General features: G+C 41.3%; 2 protein-coding genes across 2 annotated transcripts in view; both read right to left on the reverse strand.

Moving 5' to 3' along the window:
- Positions 1-4,341: 4,341 nt before the first annotated feature.
- LOC135080851 (uncharacterized) lies at positions 4,342-7,588 on the reverse strand. Its single transcript, XM_063975578.1, has 2 exons — positions 4,394-7,588; positions 4,342-4,347 (listed from the first exon to the last, which is right to left on the reverse strand). Exons 1-2 carry the CDS (start codon positions 7,586-7,588, stop codon positions 4,342-4,344), a joined length of 3,201 nt encoding a protein of 1,066 aa, XP_063831648.1.
- A 729-nt stretch (positions 7,589-8,317) lies between these two features.
- The window catches only part of LOC135080852 (DDB1- and CUL4-associated factor 10 homolog), a 33,625-nt gene continuing 17,105 nt past the window's right edge, over positions 8,318-24,837 (reverse strand). Inside the window, exons 11-13 of the mRNA XM_063975579.1 lie at positions 12,499-12,645; positions 10,639-10,825; positions 8,318-8,626 (exon numbers count right to left, since the gene is read on the reverse strand). Coding sequence (XP_063831649.1) covers positions 8,345-8,626; positions 10,639-10,825; positions 12,499-12,645 — 616 coding nt within the window. The 3' untranslated portion in view covers positions 8,318-8,344. The remainder of the gene's footprint in view (positions 8,627-10,638; positions 10,826-12,498; positions 12,646-24,837) is intronic.

Consider the following 24,837-nt stretch of genomic DNA (forward strand, 5'->3'; position numbering starts at 1 on the left):
TTGGTGGTAAGTAGTAGTATGTTGATGTAATTAAGTTAGAATGTAGTAGTTGAGTACAAATAGGATAAGTTGTTCGGGAGCGGAATGTTAAATGAAAGTGTCCGTCACCGATGAGCGTGTTTATTGCACTGAAAATTATTACAACAATTGAGTTAAGCGTTGACGGTAAAATGCGGTGTCGGCGAAATATAAAATGTCGAGTGTGCTCGTACATGCTGCCAAATTTTAAGAAAAGAAGAAAAATAAAAGTTTATGGCGATGACGCCTTATCTAGTTTACGAGCAGCAGATACGATCACCTCGTCTACACTATCGATATCCGCGGTCTGCTCGCTGTGCCTCGTGCGTAGCGGCTGCGCGGCGCTGCTCGAGTCTTGCTGCTCTCGACGGTTCACGCTGCAGCCTCGATACTTTCTTCTTAAGCGTAGAGTCCCCCACACAAGGAATGCAGCAATGATGAATCCCATTACAGAGTACAATACATAATTGTGTTTCTCGTGTGTAAGTGATTGAACACTTAAAGCTTCTTGTTGTTCCTTGATGTTGTCAATTTTATTTTTCAGTGATGTTAGAGCTTCCTTGTGGTCTTCAGGGACAAATGTGTGATTGAAGTCGGTGAGTATGTGGTTTATGCTCGATTCGCGTATGTACATTGTTTCTTCGCTTGTTGTTAGTTTTAGTTCACTGTGGTAGTTATTGCGCGCGTGAATGATGAAACTGTCTCCTTTCAGCATGCAACCGAGGCCGAGTGATAAGATTCCCGTGCCGCGTAGGTGTTGTGACGTAACTCCAGCTGGACAGAAAACGCGCGTAGTGCAGTCTTCGCAACAGGAGAATAGCCACGCGCCGCGATTGTGTAATCGCACCCACTTGTCGTTGCAATTTGATACTCTTGTACGGCATGTCGATAAGTTGCCATTGTTTAATAATTGCGCCTCACACAATGTGTCGGCGACTTTTATGTTATAAATAGGTTGATTTATAACACATAATAGTTTGTTATCTTGCAATGATATGCAGGATGTTACATCTCGCTCTTCCAGAAGTACTATCATGTCTCTCCTTAGGTTGACAGCGAGGTATTCTGATGTAGATTCAATATGTTTTTCTCTGTTTTCAGTTATTTGTGGTATAGGAATGATGCGGTTGAGTTCGTATTGTTCATTGTTTATGAGTGGTAGCTTCACTTCAAATAGTAGGTATGTACTCGTTAAACGAACGTGTACACGCGCTAGCTTGTACAGTCCCCGAGTACAATGACGTGTGTTGACACAAGGCAGTGATAAGTCGCTTGGCAACTGGCCGGAGATGATGTTGAGCTGCTCCTCAAATTGATCAGGCTTGATCAGATGGGTGTCGACTCTCCCGTCCCTTACGTCAGTCACCAAGTCCAGTAGCTGTTGTTGTATTTGCCGTATATTGGATAATATCAGGTTTACGGCAAGGGCGGTGGCTGTTATGTACAGGGCGTTGTCTTGCTTGAGTTGTATACGTTCTTCTGCTTCTGTGAGATGTTTGTTGATGATGATGAATTGCCTGTTCATCACTTCCTCGTTTCTCTTGAGAAGATTGTATTCACTTTCGATGATAGATGTGTGATTTTTGTAGAGGTTCAGAAGATGATTTTCATTTGATTGTATGATTTTGATGTCTTTTTCGTACTGAGTAGCAAATCTTTCATCTAGTGTTCCAAATAAAGAATTTGCTATGTATCCGATTGCGTTCACAAGTCCTCTTTTGTGACGCGACAGTCCATGTTCTGAATGTAAGATCTCATTGTAGTGTTGAATTTCGTTAAGTTCATGTTGAAATTGAGAAGAAATTGTAAGAAATGCGGCTTCCTTTTTGCAAAGTGAGGTCAAATGATTGACATAGTTTTGTATGTTGTCCAAACTTCGCCAGTATGTTGTCATGTTGTAATATACAACCATTTTCCACTCGTCTTGTATTATTTGTATATCAGCCACCTTGTCAAAGTAAACAAGTCGTGAGGGGCTGAGCTCTGTTACGTTGACCATGTCTTGCATACTAGGTCCAACACACATTGTAAATATCATGAGCAGCGAACAAAATAAGTTGTTGAAGTGTTTTGTGCTGTTCTTGGTACTTCTACGTTTATGTTGTGTAGCAGAATTGGTTGTTTCGTTGTTAGCAAGCGGGTTGGTTGTGGTAGCGATGTTAGTCGGCTCCAAAGGAAGTCGTGACAATTTCGTAATTGGTCGTTTCATGTTGCTTGATTTAGTTTTCAGTGTGACGACGCGTACACGACCGTCAGGCCCAGGATGTGTTTCTAGTACTCGGCCCAGCATCCATTTGGCAGGAGGGATGTTGTCCTCTTTCACAAGAACGACGTCTCCAATTTCTAAGTTAGTTGTAGGAAAATGCCACTTGCTTCTTATTTGCAGGGTTTGGAGATAGTCAGCGGACCACCGTTTCCAGAAGTCCTTAAACATTTTCTCTGTAAGTTGCCATCTTTTTGTGAGTGTCGTGTCCTGGCCTTCAGTTGATAGTGGTGGTTCTAAAGTTGGCTCGCCGATCAGGAAATGAGCTGGGGTCAAGCAGTCAATGTTGTCGATGTTTTCTGTTAACGCTACCAGAGGCCGAGAGTTGAGGCACCCTTCTATTTGTGTTAGCAGTGTGGTGAACTCCTCAAATGTTAATTTTTGGTCCCCGAGTACTCGTTTGAGATGATGTTTGAGACTCTTGACCGCTGCTTCCCAGAGACCGCCAGCCGTGGGCCAGGAAGGAGCATTGAAATGCCATTCAATGCCCCACTCCGACAGGTTAGTGATGACGTCATTGTTTATGTAGTATTCCAGTGCCTCCTTTCTTTGCTTTTCCAGAGTCCGTGCCGCGCCCACAAAGTTCGTGCCGTTATCGCTGTATATGTGTTGGGGCTTTCCTCTACGGGCACAGAAACGTTTCAAGGCGTTCAAGAAGGCAGCTGTGCTGAGATCGGACACCAGTTCGAGGTGAAGAGCTTTTGTACACAAGCATACGAACACCGCTACGTAGGCTTTCAATGTCTTGATGCCTCTGCCTTTATTTGCTTTGACTTCCACATGTCCAGTGAAATCAACACCGGTGTGAGTGAACGGTCGGGATGGGATGACACGTTCTGGTGGTAAGTCTGCCATGAGTTGATTGTTGGGTGCAGATTTGAAGCGATGACACGTGATGCACCGTGAAAGTTGTTTCTTCACTGCTCGTAGGCCACTGATTATCCAATATCTATTGCGTAGATACGTTAGAGTTAATCTGGCTCCTCCGTGTAGGGTCGTCTTGTGAGCTTGATCAATCAATAACTCCGTTAACTTGTCATTGTAGGGCAAGATAATAGGATGTTTTTGTTCTTGACTCAAGTTTGCGTTTCCCAGTCGCCCACCGACACGTAGGATTTTGTTTTCATCCAGGATGGGGTTCAAACTGAGAATGCTGCTAGTTGATCTCACCCGATTGTGTTTATTTAATTGTGCAATATCGTCAGCGAAGTGATTAATTTGTATTGCCTTGATAATTGCATTATGTGCGGTTTTCAGGTCACTCGTTGTTAAGTACGATGTTTGTTTGGCATTTTTGACGTCACGTGCATTGTTTATGAATCGAAATATCCAACTTAGGATTCGAGTTACACGCGCCATAGAGCTATTGTTATGTAGAAGTGACTCAATTAATGGCGCGGATTGTTGAGACACACAAACTTGTTTTATCCTTTTCAGTTCAGCATCAGTATGAAATGTTTCTTGTTTTGGATGTTCGTTGCTGTTTAGCCAGATGGGGCCTTTCCACCAAATGGGATGTGATATGAGTTGTGATGGTGTCAGTCCTCTGCTGGCACAGTCCACAGGGTTGTCTTCGGATTTTAAATGTTTCCAACAGGCAGCAGGCATGGTTTCTGTTATCTTCACCACTCGGTTAGAAACGAAGGTTTTCCAACGAGACGGGTCGCCATGTAACCATCCCAGTACCACAGTTGAGTCAGTCCATCCGTAAACAGTTACATTCTGAATGTTTATTGAGTCTATGGTCTTTTTCATTAGTCTCGATAGGAGCTCGGCGCCACAGAGTTCCAGTTTTGGTAATGAAATAGGTTTTCTCAATGGGGCGAGTTTGTTTTTTCCAGCTACTAACTCGATGATGTGTTTTCCATGTGCATCGGTTGTTTTACAGTATATAGCGCACGCATAGGCCTTCTCAGATGCGTCGCTGAATCCGTGAAGTTCAAATGTCTGTGACGTATTTCCCATCCATCGATTTATTTGTATGTTATCGATTTGGGGAAGTTCTTGTCGAAATTGATGCCATTGTCTTTGTATGTTTTCAGGAAGGGGTTCATCCCAGGTTAATCCTGAAGACCATGTTTGTTGAAATAGTAATTTAGCTTTCACAGTTACAGGTGATAGCCATCCAAGTGGGTCGTACAGTTTGGATATGTCCGATAGCAATCCCCGTTTTGTTGTGACGTCAGTCTTGCCGTCTTCGTTATGTTTGAATGTAAATTGATCTGTGCTCGGATTCCAGTTAATACCGAGTGTTTTGTTTGTTTCCGCATGTTTAAAGTTGATCATGTTTTGATTGATGAGATTTTCAGGTAAGTTTTGTAGTAATGAAGGACTATTACTAGCCCATTTGCGAAGGTTGAATCCTCCGCCTTTCATCATGTTGATAAGTTCAGTTTGTGTCGCTTGCGCCACTTCAATTGTGTTGCTTCCGCCCAGCAAGTCGTCTACGTACAATTGATGTTCCAAAATGTTGGAGGCGAGAGGGTACTCATGACCATCATCCTTGATAAGTTGTTTAATAGTGCGCATGGCTAAGAATGGCGCAGCCTTCGTACCGTACGTAACAGTGCAAAGTTGGTACTCTGTGATAAGGTCTGCTGTCGAATCTCGCCACACGATTTTTTGTAAATGTTGATCTTCTTCACGTACTAGTATTTGCCTGTAGAACTTCTCGATGTCAGCTGTGTACACGAACTGATAGGTTCTCCAGCGCATAATGATAGCTTGAAGATCTTGTTGAATGTTTGGGCCACCTTCCATCAACGCGTTGAGGCTGTGACCTGATGATGTGTTGGCAGAAGCGTTGAAAACGACACGGAGTTTAGTAGTAGTGGAATCGGGTCTGACGACTCCATGATGAGGTAGAATACAGCTGGGCTCGCGTGATATTGTGCATTTCTTCATTTGTTTAAGTTTTAGGTATTCATGAATGAATGCTTTGTAGCTTTTAGCCAGCTGTTCATCCTTAGCTAGTCGTTTCTCTAGTTGTTTGAATTGGGCAATGGCTTGTGGCTTTGTTGTGCCCAAATGTTGTTCATAATTCGGTTTCATGGGGATTTTCACTTCATAGCGCCCGTCGTCCCGTCGGCGTGTAGTGTTGTTGTATAGAGTTTCGCAATAGTGACCATCTGTTGACTCAGGGCGTGTTTCCATGATTTCCTCCATTTCCCAGAATCGTGAAATGTCGTCAATGTTGTTGAGAATGACGTGGCAGTTGAAAGTTTTGACGTTTCCCATCAACACCCACCCAAGTTTAGTTTGTTGTGCAATGGGTGCTTCCGGAGAACCTCGTAGTATGCCCGCCATGATGATATCTGCATAGATACCAGCATCCAGTAAGATATCAATTGGCCGAGAAACATTGTAGTCTGGATCGGCCAAGTTGATGTTGCGTAGATGAGGCCATTGTTGCTTGTCAAATGTGTAGTTGGGGAGGTTGGTCATCATTTTTGACATGATGAGTGCTTCAGTTGTAAATGTGTAATCTCCAAATAGTGATTCACACACAAGTTGAATCGTTCCGTTACTTTGATTGGTCGAAAATCCAATACCAGATATAGTTGCGTTTTGTTTTCTACGTTGCAGCCCTAGACGTTGAGCAGCTGATTCTGTTATCAAGTTTATTTGTGATCCTTGATCAAGCAAACATCTCAGTTTTAGGTAAGTTCCATCAGCTGACCTAATTTTTAGTTGGGCTGTAGCAAGTAAAACTTCATTGTAATCGCCGGTAACATGATTCGCCTTGCGTTGTGACTTCGTGGAGGTCGTAGGTAGTTGCGGTGTCGCGTTTGTCGGCGAATTTGATGAGTCCACTTCTCGCAATACGTCGTGCAATGAAGTGTGGTGTTGATTGTTGCAAACGCGGCATCGTTTGATTGAGGTGCACTTCTTGCCATTGTGTGAGTACATGCAATTAGTGCATATGTTAAGTTGCGAAATTGTTTTCAACTTCGTCTCCGATGACATTTGCTTGAACGATTGGCAGTAAAGCAGAAAATGGTCGCTTTTGCACAATGGACAAATTCTTTCTGCGTTGACGTGATAAGTTTTACCGAAATAGTTTTTAGGTTTGTTTGAAGTACTCGCATATGGTGTTCTAGGCGAGGTTGAAGTGTTGTCCTTCGATGGAGTAGGTTTTGCAGCAGATGTGTTTTGTTGTTTTTTCTTGTTTATAGGTTCCAGAGCGGTGAATTTACGTTGTAGAAACTCCATGAATTCGTCAAGGCTAGGGAGTTCTCTCGGTTGTTTTCTTGTTTCCATGTATGAAGCGTATGTCTCGGAGTCAAGTTTTGTAGTTAATATGTGAACAAGGATGGGGTCCCATGTTATTGTTTCAATACCCAAGTTGTGTATTGCATGTATAGTTTCCAAACTGGTGTCGTAGAGTCGTTTCAACTCGTACGAGGTTTGTTGTTGAATCGATGGTTGATTCATGAAGGTTTGGATTTGTCTTGTAAAAAGTAGTTGTTTGTTGTTATAGCGGTGGGTGAGGATTTCCCAACAGGCATCATAGTTTTCCGCTGACACAGTTAGGTGTTGAACAATGCGCTCTGCTTCGCCTCTGAGCTTTCCCTTGAGATGTTGCATTTTTTGGCCCTGTGTTAGCATGGCATTATTGTGGATTGCTTCACAATATAAATCCATAAAAGTTGGCCACTGAGCATAGTTTCCAGTGAATGTAGGTATCTCGATGGGCGGCAGAGAACGTTGCTGGTGGGTGGTAGCATTAAGTTTGCGGTGCAGTTCTCGTTTGGTGGTTTCAAACTCTGCTTCATGTTTTGAAAATTGTTCTTCGTAGTTTAAGTCGGTACCGATCAAAACGTTGTCAATTTGCCAGTGTGTATCGTCGATGACTCTCCAACGGGATTGTAGCATTTGTAGCTTGTCTTCGAGTTCCCACTTCTCGGTGATGGATTCGATGTCAATGTTGCGAACCATACGAGAGAAGGCTCGAAAGTTGGTGTTCTGTAGGTTGATGAGTTCGTCCGATTTCGACAATGTTCCAGCCTCGGTTTGTTCAGCGGTTATGTTGGATTCCAAAAGTTTTTGGAGGGCGTCCTTCATGGATAGGTACGTCCTTTTCAAAGTTTGATAAGCGTTGGTAGTAAAGTAGTCGTCTGATTGGTCTACAGACAGTAAAAGTTGTTTATGATTGATTTCAAACTCACTCCATAGCGACTCCAGAGCTTCCAGGCGTTTTTGGGCGTACTCCGGCGTCTTGCGGCGTGAGGTGTCCTTTTTAAAGTTGACCACGATCTTCTCGATCCCCTCCGTTACGAGTTGTTGTTTCTGAAGTAATTTTTCCATGTTGTTCAAGTTGGTTGTTCAAGTTGGTGACTTCAGATGTTGAGATGTTGTTGAACTGTTGTTCCGGTGGTGTGGTATGTGGTAGAGATACCTCTACGATATGTGCGCACTCTCAATTTGCCCGGGGATTCCCTCTTCCGGGAGGCCAGACAAACCGATTCGCTACCGCAGATTTATCACTAATCACACACGTTCACACTTTAGGTTCTGATGAAAGATCCGGCTCGAAGAAATGTAGGGGTTAGTTCCCTTACACTTGGTGGTAAGTAGTAGTATGTTGATGTAATTAAGTTAGAATGTAGTAGTTGAGTACAAATAGGATAAGTTGTTCGGGAGCGGAATGTTAAATGAAAGTGTCCGTCACCGATGAGCGTGTTTATTGCACTGAAAATTATTACAACAATTGAGTTAAGCGTTGACGGTAAAATGCGGTGTCGGCGAAATATAAAATGTCGAGTGTGCTCGTACAAATATATTGTCTTATTTTTTGCTATGTTTGAGATCGGTGTCTGTGAATCCTTGAGCTATTTCTTTTTATTTGTAAGAAAACCAGTGTCGCACGTCAGAGACAAACGCAACGATACGTGATATGACATTGTGTTCGAACTTTGGTGGTGTCTTGTTTATCGTCAAACCCATACAACTGAAGTAAAAAGTCAATCGCTAAAGTGGTGCAATCCAAGAGCAATATCTACAGCTACCGCGCTACTCGTCACAAAAACTACAGGACATAAACACGAGATGTTTATTAAGTAACTAGTACATGGACTCGCCGCTGTGCGGCTCGTACCAGACGATGCGGCCTTCGAGGCAGCCGGTGACGAGCATGTGGTGGCGCGGGTTGAACTTGGAGCTGACGACTAGGTCTTGGTGGAGCCCTAGGACTTGGCCGGCCTCTCGCATGGGCCGCGCGCCTCCTCGGCCCTCGGACCATGCTAACGCGCTAAGTTCGCTGCATGAGTCGTCTAGCGCTAGAAGACGCATGCCGCGCCCGAAAGGCGAGCAGACGATACGCCCGTCTTTTGAGTAGCACAGCTCCTGCACACAAACATTTATAGCTTACACTTATCATGCCATATCAAGGTAAATGGGGAGGGGCACGTCATGTATTTTGGGTGCAGTCCTGTTGTCCCCCCTGCTTGGCCCCCCTGGGGGAGCCAACAGGATTTCGAAATCCTGTTGTCCCCCCTGGCTAGGGGAGACAACAGGACTAGATTTTCAATCAATGATTTGAGGACTGTTGTCCCCCCTGGCAAACATTGGGTATTTAGAAGCCATATATTTTTGTAACATTTAAGAAGTACTGGAACTAAATACCTAAACGTATGTCAAATAATAATTAACATCTTGTTAACGAAAGAAATATAAGTTTTTGGTACCGGTAATATTTATGACTATTGCAAAATCTGCTTTACTTGCTTTTAACAGATCGTTATGAATTATCCCTACTAAACAATATTATACAAGTAAATGAAACAGTACTTTATCTGTCTGTCTGTTACGAATTCACGCATAAACCATTGAACCGATTTTGATATTTGGTAAAGAGATAGTTTTGAGTGCCGGGTCCCGGTTTTTTAAACAGGAATGCGCTCTATATTTTTTTTTCTGTAACAGACAAAATTTTATGCGGACAAAGCCGTGGGCAAAAGCTAAGTATAATGACAATATTTTTTATTCTCATGTATAAAAAATATTGTCTTCTGTAAAGTTGACTAAACATCCGTTTAGTAGGTAGTTTTTACGTGAAAGAGTATCAAACATCTATACTATTCCATACTCCCATTTGTAATATTAGTTGGTAGGACGCTAAAACTGCATAATTTTAAATTAGTCATAATATTCAACAAATTAATTGCTCAGTGATTCATCATTCAACTAGCGGCCGCCCGCATCTTCGTACCGCGTGGACTCCGTTTTTGGTTTTACCCCCTTATGTGTGGAATTTCGTAAAATCCTATTATATGTTTCGTATTATTTCCTATCCTTAAATAAATAGATAAGTAAAATTCGTTCTTGGCAGATGTCTACACCCTTTAAGGAACCTACCTGCCAAATTTCAAGTTTGTAGGTGTCGTCAGTACCGGCAACCGGCACCAACCTTATTTTTTTCGTTATCAAAATGGTAATTATTTTTTAACAAACGTTTAGGTATTCACTCATTTTGGGAATTTGGCATTCAGTCAAGTACTTCAGTACATATTTCACAAATTATGTTATAAAAATACATGGCTTTTAAATAATGTTTGCCAGGGGGGACAACAGTCCTCAAATCATTGATTGAAAATCTAGTCCTGTTGTCTCCCCTAGCCAGGGGGGACAACAGGATTTCGAAATCCTGTTGGCTCCCCCAGGGGGGCCAAGCAGGGGGGACAACAGGACTGCACCGTATTTTGTAATAGGTGCAAAGTTAAAACAAAAGTCTGATTACTAGTGAAGAACTATAGTCTGGTCTGCGAGCACGTAGAATTTTGTCCAATGACCCCAAGCTACCCATGTACGCGACTGTGCGAGGGGCCCCCACTGTGAGTGTGCGAGCGCGACAGCAACATAATTACGCGCGAGCGATAAGGATGGGTAGCTTGGGGTCATTGGACAAAATTCTACGTGCTCACAGACCGGGCTTTACCAAACCAGACAAGCTGTACAGAAGAAATAATCTATGTGGGAGTGTGGTTACCTAAAATACGTAACCTACCTTATCAATAAGTCATGTAACATAAACAATAACAACAATATCGGTTTTAATGATAACTTATTTATGTGTTTGGGTAGTAACTAAAATTTTAATGAGAGCAATATCAGTTCAAGGTCGTCTTGTTTTAAAAACCACGGTTCAATGCTGTTCGAAACTAGAAGCCTAGGTATTTGATTTAGTTTTATTGATATTTTTAAACAGTAACCACCTTACTAATAAAAAATTACACGCTTGTTGAACACTGTTTTAAAGTGACATTTCTATAGGTACTAAAAGTTACTTTAAAACACTGTTCAACGAGTGTTTAATTTTTATTCATCCATCCATGATCCATCGCCACAGCAATACTCACTTTGATAAAGCCTTTGCCTTCATTAGTCTCTTCAATATAATACAGCAGCCGGTCCCGATTCTGGCGGATGTAGTGTCGCGTCTCGGGCCGGTCGTCGTCGAACGCGCTGTCCTGCTCTCTCTCTCGCTCCCTCTCCCTCTCTCGCCGCTCTCTGCTCGGCGTCTGGCCAGATGTGGAGGGTGATGTGCTGGAAAGAAAGAAAAGTCAGTGGTGTTTCAACTACAAACTTTGGGAGTAAAATGTCAATTGCCAGACAACGAAATATCTTAATCGCTATCTGTATGTTTTGCTCATCAAGAAATAATCGCAATAATTTGTTATCGTTTCACAAGAAATCCACATTATTTTTGACTGATAACTACAACACTTTCCATTCACCTGCCTTATATTTTAGAATTTTATGTGATTGGACAGCTCGCTTTTTGTTTACTGTGACTTAAGTTTTGAAAAATTGAGATGTTATAATACTGAGGTTCTTACCCAGTTGGCCATCTGTTATGATCCAACAATGAACTGAAGAAATGCCTCCATAAATGGTGTCGGGCGTCTCACCTGTCCCCGCGGCGAGGGGATAAGGCGTTGTCTCAAATGGCCCCACAAGTCGTCAAGCATCTCACCTGTTCCCACGACGGAGAAGCGTGGTCGCGGTCTCAATAACTGGCCCCACATATTGGCGTCTCACCTGTCCCGCGTCGGGGCTGCGTGGGCGCTGTCTCAAATGGCTCCACAAATTGTCGGGCGTCTCACCTGTCCCCACGACGGAAGCGTGGGCGCGGTCTCAAAAAATGACCCCACATAATTGGCGTCTCACCTGTCCCCGCGGCGAGGCGGCGTGGGCGCTGTCTCAAATATCCCCACAAGTTGTCAAGTGTCTCACCTGTCTCCGCGGCGAGGCGGCGTGGGCGCTCTCTCAAATATCCCCACAAGTTGTCAAGTGTCTCACCTGTCCCCGCGGCGAGGCGGCGTGGGCGCTGTCTCAAATATCCCCACAAGTTGTCAAGTGTCTCACCTGTCTCCGCGGCGAGGCGGCGTGGGCGCTCTCTCAAATATCCCCACAAGTTGTCAAGTGTCTCACCTGTCCCCGCGGCGAGGCGGCGTGGGCGCTGTCTCAAATATCCCCACAAGTTGTCAAGTGTCTCACCTGTCTCCGCGGCGAGGCGGCGTGGGCGCTCTCTCAAATATCCCCACAAGTTGTCAAGTGTCTCACCTGTCCCCGCGGCGAGGCGGCGTGGGCGCGGTCTCAAATGGTCCAACAAGTGGTCTCAGGCGTTTCACCTGTCCCTAAGACGGAGAAGCGTGGACGCGGTCTCAAATGGCCCCACAAATTGTCGGGCGTCTCACCTTTCCCCGTGGCGGGGCAGCGTGTGCGCGGTCTCAAATGGCCCCACAAATTATCAGGCGTCTCACCTGTTCCCACGACGGAGAAGCGGGGGCGCTGTCTCAAATGGCCTCACATATTGGCGTCTCACCTGTCCCCGCGGTGAGAGGATAGGGCGCGGTCTCAAATGTCCCCATAAATGTCCAGGCGTCTCACCTGTCCCCACGACGGAGTAGCGTGGGCGCTGTCTCAATAAATGGCCCCACATATTGGTGTCTCACCTGTCCCCACGACGGAAACGTGGGTGCGGTCTCAAAAAATGTCCCCACATAATTGGCGTCTCACCTGTCCCCGTGGCGAGGCGGCGTGGGCGCTGTCTCAAATGGCCCCACAAATTGTCAGGCGTCTCACCTGTCCCCGCGGCGTGAGGACAGGGTGTGGTCTCAAACGGCCCAACAAGTTGTCCAGCGTCTCACCTGTACCCACGTTGGGGCGGCGTGGGCGCTGTCTCAAATGTCCCTACAAATGTTCAGGCGTCTCACCTGTCCCCGCGTCGGGGCGGCGTGGGCGCGGGCTCTGGGCGGGCGTGGTCGGGCGGGCGGGGCACGTGCAGCAGCGCGGTGGGCGGCGCGATGCCGGTGTTGATGCCCATGATGCGCTGCATGTTGAAGTTGCGCCCCACCTGGCCCCTAAGGAGACCAGCTCGTTAGCCAGTGGCCACACACTTGACGGGAATGCCGTAGCGATTCCTCCGCAAAGCAAGTTACCACTACTCATTTCCTACTAATTAATTATAAGACTAGGCGCAGACCACCGACTTTTACTTTATTTATTTGGAAACTCAACAGCTTGGTCGACAATTTACATGTTACAGAGTAGTACATTATACACCGTGTTACTTTGCATTCTTGCCATATTCACAGAGATAAAAGTAGGTAACAATACCTATTATTTAAGATAAACAAGAGACTCCCATAAAGAAAGTACACTAAGATTTTAGTAAATTTGGTTTTTCAGTACAAATTGGAATAAACCAATTTTGTCTCGCACGTTCTACAGGTGCAAGTGGAATAAACCTAGTGGGCGTGGCCTAGTTCTTAATTTTATGGCTTTGGGTACCAGCCTTTTTATCCAGTCATAATAACTATTTTAAAATACTCTTCAGTTGATTTCAGATTTTCCTTTCTACTTTACGGGCTTAGTACCGTCAAAAATACGTAATAATTAATAGGGTTTCAATTAATTTGCAACATTGTACCCTATTTTTACAAATTAATAAATTAAGTATGAAATGAAATCACCTTATTCACAATTAATTATTTATTCATAAGTTCCTACTTACAAAGTTTACGTACTGCGAAGCAAGTGTTCAAAGTGTCCTCCGTTCTGATGAAGGCACAGTCTAGCACGGCGAAGCGTAGGTTTTTCGCTTTAGTTTTCGAAACACATAAACGTTTTGTATCACAGTTTCACTAAAACAATCCTTTCATGTAACGCGTTTACACTGTTTATCTCTTCTGCGCATGCCAGTCGTTCAAGTCACTCCAAAAATCCATTGGTGTCAGGTCCGAGGATCGTGGTGGCCAAGCTACTGGACCACTCGTCCAATCCACTGTTCACCAAACGTATTATTCGCGCACTTGACGTCCTTATTGTGGGGGAGCACCATCCTGCTGGTAGTAGAGCATTTGGTGTAACGCTAAGGGTACGTCATCAAGCATTTCGTCTAGGACGTCTTGCAGACACTCCATTTTGATTAAATTATTCGTTGTTTGAATACACTTCAGTCATTTTTGTATTATTTATAACGTGATTTGTGTTTGATGGATTTCTCAGTTTTTTACAAGTGTCAAAAAGACATTTTAAAGACAATCCCACCAAAAACATTCTGTAAAAAACTAGCCAAGTCTCGATGGAGCTGCTTGTTTATCTCTAAAAAGTAATGAAATCTAGACAAAGTCGTGCCAAGTCTATGGTTCCTTACTGCGATTTCTTTATTATTATAGTTAATGTTGTGTGACTTGGCCGTTGAAGGATGACAAAACCAGGTGCTCCATGACAGCATTGCACCAATCTGTCGCCAGAACCGCTGCCCATTGACGTAGGAAAATTGCCACTTGGAAAACGTTGATTCAACAATAACCAGTCAATTGTAGGTTTAGTAAAGCTGCGTATTTATAATACTTATGTATGATTATCTTAACAAAGATTGTTCAACGGCCAAGTCACACAACATTAACTATAATAATAAAGAAATCGCAGTAAGGAACCATAGACTTGGCACGACTTTGTCTAGATTTCATTACTTTTTAGAGATAAACAAGCAGCTCCATCGAGACTTGGCTAGTTTTTTACAGAATGTTTTTGGTGGGATTTCACTTCTTTTTGTAGAACGTGGCAAAATTATTTAACGTCGTCGTTTTATCGACATTTTTTTACGATATTAAACACAAATAAACTCAACGACCTTTAAAATGGACAACGAATCAGAATTGTTTTAATAACATAACCTTAGCGAACCTTACAATATAATAAACGAAATCAACGAAATGCAAATTACACAACATTCAACTTAATCGACGACTTTCACTAAAAAGGAAAAAAAATCTGAACACCGCTTGCTAGTGCTAGCGCCATCTAGCGGTGAGCGATACAGGCGAACACCACGGTGCCGGAGTAGTATTGATTATGAATGTGGTGTTACTCCAGATCTTCGATTTTCCTAGTTTTTATAGTTTTCCCTTTATGTGGCCATTAAACCCTAACTTTGTACCAAATTTCAGCTCTCTGAGTTTATGGGAAGTACTAGTTCTATTTTGATGATCATCAGTGAGTGAGTGTCGTAAATGCGAAACTTTGCTTTCGCTTAACTTCGGAACTAAATGACCTACAGACTTGAAATTTTGTATTTTAAGTATGTGATTATAGCTTACTAGATGACGAAAATTTCTGTGTTCTGGTCTTATCCAGAGGTTCTCAAATAGGGGCCTGAAAATGCGGCGAAATGGTTCCAGTAAAGGATGGTACGGCAGTGTTTGCTTCGCGCTCGACTTGGCGGGGGCACTGCCGTGCCCCCAGATAGATTGCAATAGATATTTAAAAATACAATAAAAAGTAAAAAAGTCTCCATCGCCATCGCCAACAAGTGATGTGCATGCGTTACGATAATTAGTGGTGTGTTTAACAGATTGTCGATAAAATAAAATACTCAAGATTAAAAAAAATTTTTTTGGGCATTATTTTTTTACGGATTTGTGTTCAGTATCAGTAATATAGTAACCTCTGTAAATATGGCAAGAATGCAAAGTAACACCCTGTATAACTCTAGCCAATTACAGAGTCTCACAGCTAATTGAAGTGTGTAGGAACAACAGAGTAAACTTGGCCGATAGTTCAATGGGGCTGTTGATCAGTATGATGAACATGTATGGAAGTGCGCACACTACACCGATTTGGTATCGGCCGATTCTTCATACAAATTAGAATCGGGCGCAACTATCGGCCAACGAAAAGTCGGTGGTCTGCTCCTAGGCTAAATGCGAAAGTACGTTTGTTACGCTTTTGCGTCTAAACCACTGAAACGATTTTGATGAAAGGTTCAGAGATAGTCTGAGTTCCGGAAAAGGACGTAGGATAGTTTTTTATGCCGGGTTTTGAAATAGTAGCGCGCAAAGTTTTTCTGTGACAAACAAAGGACATTGTCAGAAACCGCCTAAAAACCGCCCAAAAACATTAACCCATCATAATTATTTTCTATTTTTTTTAATACATTAAGCACCCATTCATTCTAATGGACACTTAAGCATTGAAAAATTAAATAAATAAGTCTTTTAACGTTTATTCTATAATACTATTACAACTTCCGGACGTTTTGGTGCGTGGCATGGTCTAAAACCTATCAAGTTCCATAATTTTTGCCGATAAAATCTGTACGAGGCATTACCGTACTTTATTGCTGAGAGTCCAAGTATAGTGATGTTCCTGCGGCCATCATAGACAATAAAATATCGATTTTGAAAATAAAATAAATCGATTAAACTGCTTTGAAGACTAGATTTGCTATAAAAGCTTAAAATATATTGACACTAATATTACAAGAAGCTATCTAAAGTGTCCAACTGGTCGAAGGTCGTAAATAAAATAAAAATAATTAGGACCATAAACTGATATTCATGGTATCATAACTGTAAAAGTGTCAGAATACGATGTTGAATCCAATGCCAGTTGAAGTGAGAGAAACATAGTTATATCAACCTAGTATAGTTGCCAATCTCTCATAATCTATGCCAATGAGGGTTTTCGCGATTGAAAAATCCGCCAGATGGCAATACCTACGTAGACGTGAGGTCCATATGCTGCATGATTGGTTATTTTTGACATGACATTGACAGATATGTCAAAATCCACCAATCATGCAGCATCTGGACCTCGCGTCTACGTATTGCCATCTCGCGGATTTTTCAATCGCGAAAACCCTCATTCATAGCACATGCATAATAATAGACCAAATGAACTTTTATAGATTGTGAAAGAGAAGATAAAGATTTTATTATTTTATTAAAATCTTGCCACGAGGTAGTTTTTCAGTAGAAACCAGGATTGGGTAATCGCTACAGGCAAGTATCAGAACATTTTATAAATATTTTTAATCGATTACCTTGTGAATCGTTTTAATAAATTGTCATTTTACTTTTTAAATTAAAACTTTTTCAATCTCTAGTCTTGTCAAACTGTCATAATGTCAACAAATTATAAATGTCACGTCAGTTGACTCAATTTCAGTCTTCTGTGCTTAATGTATTTTTATTTCAATGAAATAGTGCTAAAGGGTTAGTACTAAAAGTGAAAGCCTTTTTTCAGAAAGAAAACCAATGTGGTGCCCTAATTATTCATACTGTTTGAAAGTTACAAGTCGGTGATACAGAGTTGCCGCCATTATAACTCCGTGGTGATACCATACTAAAGAAGAAGTTTTCCTAAACACTTGTGTTATTTTTGTATGTGATCAAATAAAAAGGATTAATGCTACTGCTCAAATGGAATAACTTTTCCCAAGAGACCGAATATTTAAAAAAAACCTCTCCATAGAAATCATCACCATCACGAGGATGTGAATTTTTTGGAGAATTTGATATTGGTCCTGTAAGAAAAGTAGTTGTATTTCAGTAGTAGAATCAACCCTTCTTGTTTCATCAGCAAGAGTAACTATAAAAACGCCCTGTAGGTAGGTATAATTAAGCTGAAGAGTTTGTTTAGTGTCAAAGACTGTCACACAGTGTAACTTAAATTGGCATATTATGATAATTAACATAAAAACTTAAATAAATATTTATGTTAATATTTTTTCTATTTATTTATTTTCCCAAAGCTTCACAGTGACAGCTGAAACAGCAAGACTGTTGTAAAACTAAACTTAGAACAAACTGTTACCTACAAATATTTTAAAAATTAAAATAAAACCGCATGTTGCTTTACTTTCTCGTATAGGCAGAGAATAATAATAAGTACTACGTACAGAAGTTTTACTTCGCGAAGGTATTTAAAAAAATGTATGCTCAATGTCATTAACAATAAATGGTGTAATTTAGCCTGTCTCAAGAGTCAAGCACCATTTTGTTGACAAACGTCAGTGATCGGCACTGCGCCGAAGCTAGTGTTCCCGGGGCCTATAGGCTTTTAGGCCTAAAATTAAGCCTATTTAGTTCTTTTTTTGGCCATGATAGACTACTAGGCTTTTAAAAGGCTACTCATTATAAAAAGCCTATAGGTTTAAAAAAAACTTATAGGCCTAAATAGCCTTTTAGGCTTTATTTCCGACTAAAGTCTTTTTCGAGTAGTAGGCTTATTATAAGGCTATAGCCATTACTCAGGTTGTGGCTTAGTATGAATTAAACAAGTATTTTTGTATTGCATTTATTTTCAAATTAAATAAAAACGAATATTATTTGAAATTGGAAATTATAAAGTACCTAATTGTTATACATTATTATTATTAATATATTTCTAGGATCCCATCATCAGATCCTGACTTGGTGACAATGGGACCACCTCTGAAGTGTACCCTATCGAACAAAAAAGAATTTTGAAAATCGGTCCACAATTGACGGAGTAATCGGTGAACTTACATAGAAAAAAAATACATAAAGTCGAACATATAACCTCCTCCTTTTTTGAAGTCGGTTAAAAAGAAATATTCATATTCGTATTCATTTATTGCATCCTGTTGTACAATTAGGTGTTTACAAATAAATAAAATAGACCTAGCCTAAAGGACGAAAAATCTTTATAGGTTTCAAGCCTTTTAAATAATGCGCCTAGCCTACAAAAAGGCTAAAAGCCTACAATCATCGGGTGGACAAAAAAGGCTATCAAAAGGCTATGAAAAAGGCCTAGCCTAAAGGCCTAAAAGACCTTTTTAGGCTTTTTTCCCGCTGTAGCCCTTAATTCATAGGCTAGCCTTAAAAAAAAGCCTAAAAGCCTATAGGCCTCGGGAACACTAGCCGAAGCTATAGGGCTGACTTCGGTAAAATGATGTGACGTGAGGTGCCAAACTGCGGAAAATGGCGGAGGAAATACATGATTTGGCATGAATTATCATGAATAATATTAACTACTTATTTACCTCTGAGTGTCTTGAGGCAACTTAAAAAATTACATTCTCTGTTTTTATTATTGAGGCAGTTTTATACTGCACAGTATTTAGTACACCATTTTCTATATTTTCTTCCATCATACACAAGAATACGCGTGCGTGAGTCAATGTTCGCTCGTATGTGAGGCCTTGTCGAATAGTATCCTGTAGGTGGGCCATCGTGCGTCTTTTGTTTTCGATGTAAACTCGCGGAGATGAACAGGCCTGGTATAGGTAATAAATGTAATTAATGGCTAGATTATTAATGTTACTTTGTTACCCTCAATAGTGAGGAGATCTTATAAAATGGTAACCCTGATTTTCATTGTCATTCAAGTGCTCTTTCTTCGCATAGGCTTCTGTGATTTGGCCAAGGGCCACACACATTGCGATAACATTATGCGACATAGATTTGACAGCAGCGGAGTGAAGTCTTGCGACTATGCAAAATGATACCCTGTAATCGTAGCGCATATAGACATAGACGGGGCGGGGCACATAGCTCGTAGAGCTGATGGCCGCTGGGGCAGGAAAGTTCATGAGTGGCGACCACGAGCCGAAAGACGTAGCGTGGGCAGGCCTCCCACTAGGTGGACCGACGATCTGGTGAAGGTCGCGGGAGGTGCCTGTATGCGAGCGGTGCAGGATCGGTCTTCGTGGAAATCCTTGGGGGAGGCCTTTGTCCAGCAGTGGACGTCTTTTCGGCTGAAACGAACGAACGAACGATACGTATTACCAGTATTTACCAGACATTACTATTTATTGTATACTCGCCGGATTACACGTAGGAGCACGCGGGTTACAGCTTCGACCTTGCATTATTATAAGATCTTGTTCCGCCATTTTTCGAACTTCCTCCGTGAGGATATCCCCGCCGAATTCTATGATAAACCTATCAAAAGTAGAGATGGGTTTCCACCCGGGTAAAAACCCACATGAGGGTAAAAACCCAATAAAAACCCGTTTCATTCCACCCGTGGGTGTTTACACTGGGTGAAAACAAATAATTTTATAATTATTTCAATTGGTATCTTTTCTTTATTTTTATTGAATTTTTCTCATTTAAGTTTATTGATTAATAAGTAATAAGTCAAATTTAACACTAATATGCATTTATATCGTGGCCTTAGATTAATAAAACCTAGATAGATAGTCAGTGCACGAAAAGTGAGGCAGTTTTTAGGGAGCCGGCACGGCTCACCCGTAAACGTCACATGAACTGTCAAAGTGAAAAATTGGTAAACGCGTCCGACGAATTTTAATTAATTATAACGGTTTGTGCTGTGAAAGGGTGTCTTAAATACATCAGAAAAACGAAAGAAAGTGACCAGTGTTACATTTCATAAGTAAGTACTACAATTCGACGCGTATTTTGCTTGAATTTGGCTTTCAAAAATTAAATACGGGAATGATACCAGTAACAAGAAAATTTATTTCCCAATTGTTCGCCGTACAAATACACTTCCTTTTTTATGAAATCGAGACTTTTAAGTCGATTTATCTTATTGTTATTAGGTAGGTACTTTGAATTCAATAAATAAGTAAGTACATGATGCGTTTTGTTTTTGTTAATTATAAAATAATTAAAAACGTATTAAAAATTTCCCTACTTTCGGGAAAATCGCCTTGACTGTCTACACTCCCCAACAAAATTGACACTAATGACATAAGATTTTTGCCTCACTCTTGACGAAGCGTTTGTATGAAGACTATCCATCTAGGTTTTATTAATCTAAGATCGTGGCCAAATCGTAAAATTGATCACGTTATGATGATATGACCAATTATTTTATAAAATGGTGTTATTTCAAGAATCGTTGAACCGATTTAAAAGAAATTTAGTAGGAACACAATAATTTGTGATCATAGCAAGGACATGGAGGGGGGGATGCCAAAGATGCCAATCTCTCTCTTTGATGACATTACGGTATAAAGTTACAAATAAGAACACCAACTACAAAGTACTTCTGCTTAAAAACTTGAAATCGACCGCCCTTCCGCCACTGTAACGCATTGTAACGTTTTTCAAGACCTCCTCTCCCCCCAGATTGCATTACGTAACACTAGAACGCCCCCTTAGCAACAAATACCACTTCTCACTTTAAAAAAACGCTATTTTTGTTTTCACCCACCAGAATGGGTGATAATGGGAAAAAACCGGGTTTTTACCCAAATCACCCAGTTTAAACCCAATCGGGTGAAATGGGTTTTTACCCACTACCCATCTCTAATCAAAAGTCATATTCTGCAATGTCAAAATTAATTTGCCGAAATTCGCCGAGCCAGCTATGTCAAATAATATTATTAGGTGTCAAACAGGATACGTTCAGAAATTAATATTACGATTTTAAAGATAAGACAAGACAACTTTTTATTGACGAAGTTGCTGAGACAGCTAGAAACTATTTTTTTTCCGGCACTTTAAGAAAATAATAAATGAATGAAAACGCAGCGTGGGACGTCCACCCACAAGGTGGACCGACAACCTGATAAAGGTAGCGGGAAGGCGCTAGATGCAGGCCGCTACCAACCGTGCGATGTGGAAGTCATTGGGGGAGGCCTATGTTCAGTAGTGGACGTCCTGTGGATGAAATGATGATGATGATGAAATGAATGAAAATGACAAATCTTCGAACGTGTATAATACCGTGTCTAAGTAATCATATAATTTTGGCACCATAATAATATTGCCGTTTTTGTTGTAAAGATCATGCAGCGCTACTTGCGGATATTATTGGAAAGAAAACTATGTAGGCTCTAGATCTGAAGCCGCTTTAACGAACACGAAGTGCTCATACAATGCGGCGTATTTTCTTCCAGTCTTTAGTCAGGACTTTAGTCGAATTAAAACCCCGGTTGAACGTGATATAGCCGCACTAGAATACGGTGCTTTTTTGCATAATCGCAAGACTTCGTTCCGGTGTCGACCGAATGTTATCACGATGTATGTGGCCCAGGGGTTACTGTAGCCGCTAAGGTTTGAAACTTCTTGCTTAAAATATTGTAGTCTTTGGCATAGACTACGACGGTAGTCATGGAGATAGGAGTTTGTTATCTCGTGTCAGATGTAAATGGTGAAAAGAAAACTCATGATTCGTGTTATTTTTATGCAATATGTAGGTATTTTATAAAAGTGGAACCCCGAGTGATCTCCAAAACTCATTCTATTATTATATACGATTCGGCTTCGATATCTATAATACAATAGGAGTTTATTTCATGTGTCAGATGACAAGGGTGGAAACAACCTACGATTCATGTTGTTTATTTACGTGCAATATGTGGGCATATTATAAAAGTGGAATGCCGAGTTGTATTTCTAAAACTTGTTCTATTATTTTATACTATTTGGCTGCGACTCGGCGTGACGACAATACAAAACATTTTTCGCGAATCGGTGTTCATACATTCACACAATACATTAGACGCCATGTTGTCATAAACGACATATTATAAAATCGCTGTGATTTAATATTCTTAATCATTAATTTTATGGCAAGTGTCCATCAGGAATCATTGTTCTTACACACAGAATCGTATTATTTCGCTTTCGGGTAGTAATATGTCAAAATTGTTGGTTCTTAGGCGAACAATGTATGGAGAACGAACATTGTCCTTTCCCGCGTAGCCGCGAGCAAAAGCTAGTTGCTTATTATAAATCGGAGCAACCAATCATCTGCGTAGAGAGTCCGTTTTAGTAATTTATAAACTTGTATTGACGGAAGATTCGCGACGGCATTTCCGTCAAGTGTGGCAAAGACATTAACTACACTGGTCATCACAAAAATCGACCCTCCCGCGACAAGCACTTTCAAACGTATGCATCCCCACTTCCCACTTATATTGGCACCATTTAAAAGCCTAGTTCTAAACTTCATTTCATTATAGGAAAGGTTTTTACCCCAAAAATGTGTCTGTAGAAGAATCCTGAGTCACTTCTTCAAAAAATAGGTAGTTACGCTTGAGCCAACTTTTATGGCTATAAAACTGTTAAGTTGGGATTAATCGCTATCAATCTGTTAAAGAGGACACGTGAGATCATTATTTGGTTTTATAACCATAAAAATTGGTCTACGTGAGATCATTATTTGGTTTTATAACCATAAAAATTGGTCTAATTGATCCCAGAGGTGAGCCCAAAGTGAGGTCTTTTTTCAAGTCACATTTATTGTATATGTTAATCGTTTAAATCGTTTATTAAGAACTTAAATGTGTTTTTCTTTAAGGATATTTATTGGGCTTTCAAATAACACCAATATTGTTGGGGCACCATGATTGTGTCAGTAGAAACAAGTTTTCCTGTAAAACGTAGGTGGGCCGATTTTTGTGATGACCAGTATATTACATTCAATGAGGAGGTCTTAACTTAAAGCAAATGGACTACCTCATTGATGATGCATTACATTAACATGTCATTTATGGCTACAGAAGACATGCTGAACTATGCTAAATCATACTGTACTTTTATGTGAAGTTTGTGCAAATCTGACATTTAAGAGCGTTTACGTCTAGCGTGGCATGTCAAGTTTAGGTAATTTCGATGCTATTTTTATTCACACTAAAATAATTATGACTGTGTGGGTGTTCTCACGCTCTATAGTCAAACCAAAATACTTTGATCCACCATCGTAAAAGTGTGCCAGGCTGTCAAGTGACAGCTCAAGGAAACTATAAAATCTTCAAATCTTCCAACACCGACTCCATAATTATAAATAATGGTATACATTAGTCCTAATCAATAATAAATACGTAAATTCTTTATCTAATAGTAAATTATCAAAGGTTTTTTACTATTTTGAGAATATTTTATACAGCCTATGTTCAGCAGAAAAAAATTTGAATTTTAATGATGAGAGATTTTTTCAAATCGGTTCTATTCAAAACAAACTTTTCCTGTTTACTATTCTTTTTTTATCCGGAAAATGCATAACATTTCATACCCACCAGCTGCGGGGGCAGCTAGTGGGTTATGTGGGGTTTTTCCTACCAGAAGGTGGGTAGCCCCTACACCCACTAAAAACCTGACTGTTTCTGCCATGATCCATATGAGTGATATGAGGGAACGCGGGACATCGCCATTGGCTGGGCTGTTGCCTGTAGCATTCGTCCTTAGCCGCCACCAGACACCTCCATGTCTAGCGACCGAGGCCTGTTAGGAAGGGACAGTTGGAGACCATAAGCTGTCCTCTTGCGCCCAGGGTGTCGGCGGCGGATAACCGGAGTGTCGGCTGAGGCCTCTCGCTCCCCCTTTCCACTGCTTCTTTCTGTGAAAGAACACTTTCACAGAAAGTAAGCACACTATTTGTCTCATCATATATTTTATACTAATGTAGATATTGTTTCCGAAAGCGAGCGGGTTCTTTCCGTACCTGTACGCTTCATGCGTTCTCTAGCAAAAGCTGAAAATCAGTGTTCTGCCCTTTTGAGGGTAGTGTTTATTTATACTGAGCTCTTTGCTTTTTGCATCGTTGCGGCACACATCACTCTGACTATTTGAAACGCTAGTCATCTTTATCTTATGTTGTTTTGTCACTTTTGTTATGTTGCAACTGTTGAAATTATTACTAACCTGTGTAACAAAATACCAGTGGTGTCACCTAGTGTGTTTCTTGACTAACTAACTTTATTTCGATATTGAATTAAATTTCAATAGCAACTATACATAATGTGTGTGTTAAAAGCATTAAAAAAAGTGTGTTACAACAAATAAACAATTTATCTATCTATCTCACGCCTCTTCCCGATTGGTAGGGAGAGGTCATTTCCAACCGCCGCGCCGCTCATTCGCTTAGACTGGGCACTGTTGGATGGAGCGTGTCAGTCTGCTGCGGTGACTCACGTGCCAAGACTGCAGTGTTAACTGACAACCATCTACAGGCTCTCGGCCTATACTGTGGAGGAATGGCCTGAAGCACCCATGGCCCGGTAGAACCTGGGTCGCCCTTTGTGTGAGGCGATCATGCCGTCGCACCCACTCCTCTAATATAGGCAGAACTGCCTCTATGGTGCGACGTAAAATTTGGCTGACGGCCAGGCGTACCCTTCAGCACTTTAGGGCCTAGATCCTCAAGCCTCTACCTTTTGGTTTCCACCTCTCGTGGTGCACGTACACGTACATTTCCCCTTGTGGGACCTATGGTCACCTCGCAACTGGCGTCTATTCTCGGTTGTCGACACTAGCTTTGTCGCCACTGAGGATAAATGGCATAAATAATATCGATTGTCACCAGTGGTGACACATACTTTCCCA

Source organism: Ostrinia nubilalis, chromosome 18, assembly GCF_963855985.1.
Source record: "Ostrinia nubilalis chromosome 18, ilOstNubi1.1, whole genome shotgun sequence".
Taxonomy (NCBI): Eukaryota; Metazoa; Arthropoda; class Insecta; order Lepidoptera; family Crambidae; genus Ostrinia; species Ostrinia nubilalis.